General features: G+C 46.4%; 1 protein-coding gene across 3 annotated transcripts; it reads right to left on the reverse strand.

The window, feature by feature from the left end:
• Window positions 1-1784: 1784 nt before the first annotated feature.
• On the reverse strand, window positions 1785-7323 carry vgll2b (vestigial-like family member 2b). 3 transcript variants are annotated; one of them, XR_014731747.1, is made up of 6 exons: window positions 7008-7323; window positions 6006-6342; window positions 4814-4882; window positions 3402-3842; window positions 2706-2986; window positions 1785-2554 (listed from the first exon to the last, which is right to left on the reverse strand). XR_014731747.1 is itself a non-coding variant. In XM_084677513.1 (5 exons), exons 1-5 carry the CDS (start codon window positions 7092-7094, stop codon window positions 2943-2945), a joined length of 978 nt encoding a protein of 325 aa, XP_084533639.1. In that variant the 5' UTR covers window positions 7095-7323; the 3' UTR covers window positions 1785-2942. The 3 variants fall into 3 exon arrangements, 2 of the variants coding, with proteins under 2 accessions (XP_084533639.1, XP_084533649.1); XM_084677513.1 differs by having other exon boundaries at window positions 1785-2986; XM_084677523.1 differs by lacking the exon at window positions 4814-4882 and having other exon boundaries at window positions 1785-2986.
• Window positions 7324-7526: the final 203 nt, after the last annotated feature.

A 7526-nucleotide genomic window follows, 5' to 3' on the forward strand; every position in this document is an offset into this window, starting at 1 on the left:
GATCTTTTGTTGCTTGATTTTAGGTACCAGGTACACCCTTGCACTTTTCGAGCTTCATGTTGTTTAATTGTATATTGTTTAACTACATGCTCTTATGGTTCTTCCCTTTGGGACTTATTTAGTTTTCACAATGTATGCTTCATGTTTTGGTTACCCACAATGTTTGGGGCTATCTGGTTGTTCTGATCAATGACCTATGCACTTTTGGAATGCTCTCTTTTGGAAGTCTTTGGATAAAAGCGTCTGCTAAATGCATAAATGTAATGTAAATGTAAATCTCGCCACTAGAGGACAGCACTGTCCTGGTGTTTGGGTTTTGTTGTGTCCTCTGGTGACTGAGACTACATGCAGTACAGGTTAACTGTACATGGGGTTCCGCTCTATGCATTTTCCCCAGGCATTCTCAGGAGGGAATAATGGTTCAGGATTCCTTGGAAACTGTGTTCACCCAAGATGGTGCTCAGAGAGCTGCCTAAACAGACCAATCCGAGAGGGCATCTTGTATCTCTGCCCTGCTGGTAGGTCACCTCATCCAGATCACACAGATAGTGAGCCCTTTCCCAGCCTGAAGAGGATGTAGACAACTATGTACTATCTGTTTCATCCACCAGGGGTCACAATAAACTGTGAACCCCTTTGACAGTGCTGCCCTCTGCTGGTGAGATCCTATTTGATCTACTCCCCAGGGTTCAGACAACCTACAGTGCCTACATGTGTAGGATGTCATGTACAGAATGGCTGTGACCAGGCCTCTTCCACTGTTGTAATTGGGGCACCAGAATCATGTGTTGTTACAGTTAAAGAAAACATTAAAATATGACATTGTTACATAGCCCCACTGAAGAGGGGGTCGTCAGGCATTTTTAGCATCTCAACAACTCGAGTCATCTTTCCTTTAATGACATTGACTAACCAGAAGGGTCACACTGTCCTTGTTTGTTGGCATCAGTGATTGCAGTTGTGTAGCACTATGGCCGTCACTAGGAGCAAAGCGGACCTCTGGTAAACTTTGCTTAATTTCATTACTCTGCATGTGTTTCCCCAGCTTAGAGGCAGCTTAGAGGCAATCATGTCTCTGGCGTCCTCGCCGGGGGAGGGCCTTCAGTAATGTTAGTCAGTGAACACTGCGCCACTGCCATACCTCAACACCATTTGATTATTGGGTCAATAACAGAGCACACACTTGCGCATAGCTGGAATGGTTGGAGTGTTCTCCCATTACACATGATTGGCATTCCCAACTCGTTCCCACTTTGAAGGCGACAAACTGTGAATCTGGGTTGGAATTTAAATGGAAGTGTTTTCAAATTGAAAGTGATTAAGAACTTATATTCAGGACTGCAACCCTGTTGAAGATATTGCATTTAAATGTGTGCATTTATTCACTTAGCAGACCCTTTCTCCAGAGTGATTCAGGTCATAATTCACATCATTCACATTGAAAATGTTACACGGAGGTCACTGGTGACTATGTTTACTAGAATAGCATCATTACCTTGTTCAGTAAGGCATGTTTAAAAACACTATTTTCACAATTGGAGCCATTGACTCTCCGGTTCACCTATGTCAGAGGCACTACTGGGTGATGAGAGGGATGTGCAGGCCTGGGTGTTTCAGCCATGATTTGATCAAGTGAGGATGAGGGATGTGGTGCACATACACTGATGTGTAATATGACATTGCATATCATTATTGATGCAAGATCTTGTCTTAGGCTTACTATTCGTGTTTTCTTCCAACACAACCTGATTTTGTATCATGGCACTGAAGGAAAAAACCTGAAATTATCATAAAAATATTTATTGACAATCATATTCTTTTTTAACAAAGGCCAGAGAAAGGACACCATGAATAACATATCAGAACAAGACTACGGTCCAAATTCAAAACATTCAAACTTGTGTAAAAACAAAAGAAACACAAATAAAACATTAATAGAACATTGACTGATGACAGTTACTGTGAGTATCTCCAGTCTCAGGGATTCGGAGCAGATGAGCTGTGGTAAAGCTTGATATGTTTACATTTGAAATCACGTTTTGAAACAAATCTCAAACTGAGATATATGTTTAAATACATGCTTCAGTTAATTCTGTTCAACACATTGACAACATTCTCCTTCAATTGTCACAAGAAAGGAAACTGTCTTACCCAGAGTATTTTCAGATCACTGGCCAAATCAAAATATAGTTTTAGAAACAAACAATAAACACCAATAAATAATACTTCTCAGGAAAAGAAATAACTGAAACAGCATAAAGATTACAATCACAACCCAGTCTTGGACACAGCCAGATGGACATCCCTGAAATGCCGATAAGTTGAAATGGATGCCACAGTCCCAAAGGAGAAAGAGGCAGAGACAGACAGAGATAGGGAGATGGTGAAAGAGAGGAGGGAGAGAAAGAGAGAGAAATCAACTAATCCAGTAACAAATCGATGGTAAGTTGTTCTGTCCCTATGCCATCTTTTTTCATCCTCCCATCCTCCCTTAGTCTGTCTGCTTTTGTCCAAACAGGTCAGTGTGGCTGACGTGATGCCAGAATCCCCCATGCTGCACCAGTGAACCGATAGATAGAAGCGAGGGATGATCAGGAGGAGGAGAGAGAGGAAAAAGAGGAGTCAAACAAACACATACCATAATCGGGTCTCCAATGCTCTCTCTATCTCTCTCTTCCTCCATCTATCCCTCTCTCTATCCTCACCAGAAGGCCTTTATCTCCATGGTGCACACACTCAAGCCTGGAGAGAGGGAGTCCTGGCATCATGGACCGAGGATGGAGGAGGAGGTGAGGGAGGTGGGGGAGGCGGGTGGAGGAGTGGGGGAGGAGTGAGGGATAAAGGACCAGAGGCTGTTCAATAGGACCTGTCCAGAAGCAAGTCTAATTGGCTGTGGTAATGACGGCTGGATGGAGATGGCTGTGTGTGTCTGGAGTCGCTTGTTAAAACCAGTACAGATCCTTGCCTTTCTTATGGTGCTGAAGGCCTGAGAGAGAGGAGAGAAAAGAAGACAGAGAAGAAAGAAAGGAAAGAAAAAAGGGCAGAGAGACAATAGTGAGCAACACAATGAGACACCTTGAACCAGGCTGTCGGTCGTCATGGCTGCTGTAGCTACCTGATTCCAAACATTCAATTGCTTTCTAACTCAAACCAAACAGACAAAGAAAAGCAGATGATGTTCTTCCTTTTAAACTATAAAGAGAAACTAAATGCTGATGACACTGTATACTGCATCGTTGATTATAATAAACATTGTTTGCATTGTAAAGAAATTATTTATGTAGTTGCTTGGTTAGCAAATAAACTGCCCATGAGAGAGTATTCAAAGTGTACTGACTGAAACAGCGATGAAACAACTTCTCGACCACCCAGCCCAGGCAGGAAACCGTGAGGCATCGTACCTGCATCCATGTTGAGGGCCAGAGTCTGGCTCACATCTGCAGGTCCCAGCAGGCCAGGCCAGGCAGAGGTGGGCTCTAGCTTGCTGACCTCATAGTGCCCCTGCAGGGTGCCCAGGTGTGGGGGCCTGACGGTGGGCATGAGCAGGGAGCCGTAGTGAGGCTCCAGCCCCGATGGGGAGTACAGTTCATGGAGGGGTCGGGGGGGCCCATAGGCCTGGCTCTGGGCGTAGGCCCAGCCCTCTGAGGGGTGAGGGTGGGCATGGGGGTGGGCATGGGGGTGGGGGTGCGGATGCGGGAGGCCTGGGTGGATACCAGAGGCGTATGGGTCCATGGAATAGTGGGGGGCCCCCTGGTCACAGTGGGGCCGGCTTTGAGGCGTGGGGTAGTTACTATCCCAGAATGATGGGGGGAAACTGCGTCGGCTGCTGGGAGACGGGGTGTCTAGAGAGGACAGTTGGGGGTGACGGGGGAGAGAGGGGGAGAATGGGGCAGAGAGGGGAGATCAAACAATTAGCAGTTTATAACACTTTTGTCATACAGTTTGCTGTATTTATTAAAGAAGGTTTTCTGGAATGAATGAATTTTTTGCAACTTAAGTATTTGGTGAGCGGAGACTGCTGGAGCACATACAGGGCAGTTAGTCATATTTTTTATTGTCTTTTGTAGGGTTAGGGTTAGCCTACTGGGAATTTAGTCAACAGCCAAAAAAACGAAAGACGGAGAGACACAGAGAAGGACAGAGTGGAAGAGGGGGAAGATAAAGTAAAGAGAGAGAATGAGATGAAGAGATTGTAATAAAACACAAAACATAAAAAGATAGAAAGAGAAGGGAGAGTCCAAAACAAGAGGGAGAAAGAGAACGAGAGAGAAGGATAGCCATGGCTGTGCGTGTTCTGCCAGACTATATAAGGTGGTAGCTTTAAACAGGAAAACAGCATGAGGCCCACAGTGCCTTAAATCACTTGTTGTGGCGACATCTCTCACTCTTGTGTCAGCCCACCACATTCACAACACTCCTCCCTCCCCCAAACAAGCCTCAGTCCCCCCCCCCCTCCCTCGTCCCCCCCCCCCCCCATGCTAGCCCCCTCCTGCCCCTCCCCACCTGTTGTTGTCTCGGCACCCTCCCTCTCCCGTTTGCCCCCAGTAGAATGTCAGGAGGCCGTTTTATGTTTTTAGGCCATTACTTTTATATTTAGAATTCCTCTGAAAAAAGACACCCAGGCCAGTCGGCCATGTAATGTCGCCCTAATCAAACGCAAGGGGAGCAGCAGTTGCAGCAGCAGCAGATAAATCAGACAGTGACTGAGCCTCCATTGTGGGGCCAGATGACCGCGCACAGACTCAAGCCGGGGGCCGTTTGAAGGCGATATGGCGGCCAGGCGGGCGGGAGGGTTGCGGGGCTCTATGCTTACGACCGAGTATAAACATAGTATCTGTTGTGAGGCAGGAAGACTGTCTGCCCGCTGAATGAAGATGTCCAACTGGAGAGAGAGAGAGAGAGAGAGAGAGAGAGAGAGAGAGAGAGAGAGGGTGGGAGAGAGAAAGGGAGAGGGTTGAGAGGACAGGAGGGAGATAGGGAGGGAAGGAGCGGGGGGCGGAATGGGCCACACAGAGGGAAAGAGAAAGAGAGGGAAAGACAGCGAGAGAGAGAGAGAGAGAGAGAGAGAGAGAGAGAGAGAGAGAGAGAGAGAGAGAGAGAGAGAAAGAGAGAGAGAGAGGAAAGTAGCAAAGAAGGAGGTAGAGGGAGAGTGAGTGAGGGAGGGAGGGAGTCAGAGAAAGAGCGAGAGAAGACAGAGGAAAGTAGCCCTAAATGGATCAGAAAGGCCATGCTAGCAGAGGAACGCACAGAACCTTTGAATGGTGAATTATGTTTTTTGGTAATGAATTAATTTGAAATTAATTACTTGCTCAATAAGATTTTCTAAGGTAAGCCAAAAACAAGCATGTTTTTTATACACTATGAAATGCAACACCTGCCTGTGTCACTATACTTTGAGTGACAAGGGGCCATCTCAACCCCAACCCCTTTGTAATAGCAATGCCTTCTGGGAAACTGAGAGAACCATCATATTTTTCATTTCTATCATGGGATATCACCACTGTTCAGGTCATTTGTGAACCACATCCTGGACCTCAAAGTAGGATACCCAAGTTTCCCCCCAACCTCTGACTTGGTCCAATGTTTGGGTTTGGAGGTTGTTTGGGTTTCCATTTGCAAAACATCAGGGGGTTCAATCCCGCTGTCCACTGCTTGATTGGTCACAAACGTAAGAAGACACTGTGATGGCTTTAGTTTGAGCACAGAGCACATAGTCATCAAAATCAAGGAGGGCATAGGTGTATATTTGCTCAGGTTCCATAACTACCACAAGGGATTCAGTTACAGCCTACTCTGCTTGTTAACCTCTGACCCTTGACCCCCAGGGACATCAGGCCCCACCACAAACCCTGTCTTCCGTTCTGGTGTTCTCATATCACCTGTCTGTTACACTGCTGTGGTCTGCAGGGCTGTCAACTGTGTGGCCTCTCTGACAACTGACACACACAAACACACCAAAACACATGCACACACACACACACACACACTACTGGTTGTGTATGTACCTGTGGCCAGCTCTGCTGCCTTCCTCTTGCCCTCCCCCTCCATGTATGAGCTGAGAGCTCTGGAGAAGTGTTCATCTACCACGCTGCTGATGTCACCATGGTAATAGGTGAACAGGACACAGCGTGACGTAAGGTACTCTGCGTCGGGCGTCTCCTGTTTGCCTTTGGGCCCGCTGTCCTCTGCTCGCCCCACCGGATAGGAGGATGAGGAGGATGAGGAGGAAGATCTAGCACCTGCGCTGGGGCCCGACACCCCGTCAGGAGGGCCACGCGGGGTCCCCATGCTGTCCATGAGATCCCGGCTCTGAGGAGAGGGACTTCTCAGACCGATTGGTGCCTTGAAAAAAGGAGCACAGGGTTAAAGGTTTAAAGAAAGCAAAAATAATTTGGCACAAACCCTTATTCACAACTGTCAAGTACATAAACACCGAGGTACAACCAGAATAGCAAGATGTAACCTGGGACAAGGTTGTCAGTAGGTTGAGCTGGGGGCAGGAGGTTAGGTTGGGAGGGGGTGAGGAAAGATAGTTGTTAACTGGACAGATTAGAAGCTAGTATCTTTTGACAAAATGTTTGTGTGTATGTGTGTTTGAGAGAGAGAGAAAGACAAAGAAAGGGAGCATCAGAATGTTGTTGTAGTTCTGAAGTTTTGAATTTTGTAAAAATTAAATATGATACATTGACATTTTAAAGACTAGATGTGTTTATTTACTTCATATCTGATGCAGATTTGCCATACAGCTAAATAAGAAACGAGTTTAAGAAATAAAGCAACTTAAATCACATTAAAATGAGAGATGGTATTGACTTTTTGGAGATTAAAAAAGTCACACTAAACATTTGCACAGGATTTTGCCATTTCGGCATGAATCACTAAATCAAATGGCTACGTTTTACACGGCTGTCTGTTTATAGTCAATAACTTTGCAAAGCAAAGTGCTTCTCATGCCTTACAGATAAACTAGCCTACACGATTGTTACTTGCTGAAAGTACTCCCATACCTGTAAACTGTTGATGAATGCGGGTGCGGCTGGCGCATACGGTGCGTAATGTCCATAAGCTGGGTACATAACATCCAGACAACTCATGGTAGTGGAACGGTGTCCTCTCCGGCAAGGGACGGAAAGTGTTGCACTGTTGTATGGAAACCAACGTTTTGAGACAGCGACAACATTCCGTTTGCAACCAGACAAAAAAGCGCACTCTCTCGAGCTCTCCGGTCTGGGTCAGTGAGCGGCAAGCAGCGCGAGGCTCGACATCAACCAACCTAAGGCGCGCGCTCTCCGCTGAATGCGCAACAACAGCTGCACTCGCAGATTATGGCGAGGTTTATAGAACAGACACGAGACTGTCCTGTACATCTTTCCTCCTCAACCCCACCCCCCCTTGTTCCGATGTCCCCACCCCCTTCCACGACACAACAGTTTTCATTCTAGCTACACAATGGTGTTCTGTAATTCCCTTGTCAATATTTTTTGGGGGTATAGTCATACATATATGCATGTGCTATTAAGATGCGT

The sequence above is a fragment of the Hypomesus nipponensis genome, chromosome 3 (assembly GCF_054491055.1).
Source record: "Hypomesus nipponensis isolate SF chromosome 3, ASM5449105v1, whole genome shotgun sequence".
NCBI lineage: Eukaryota > Metazoa > Chordata > Actinopteri > Osmeriformes > Osmeridae > Hypomesus > Hypomesus nipponensis.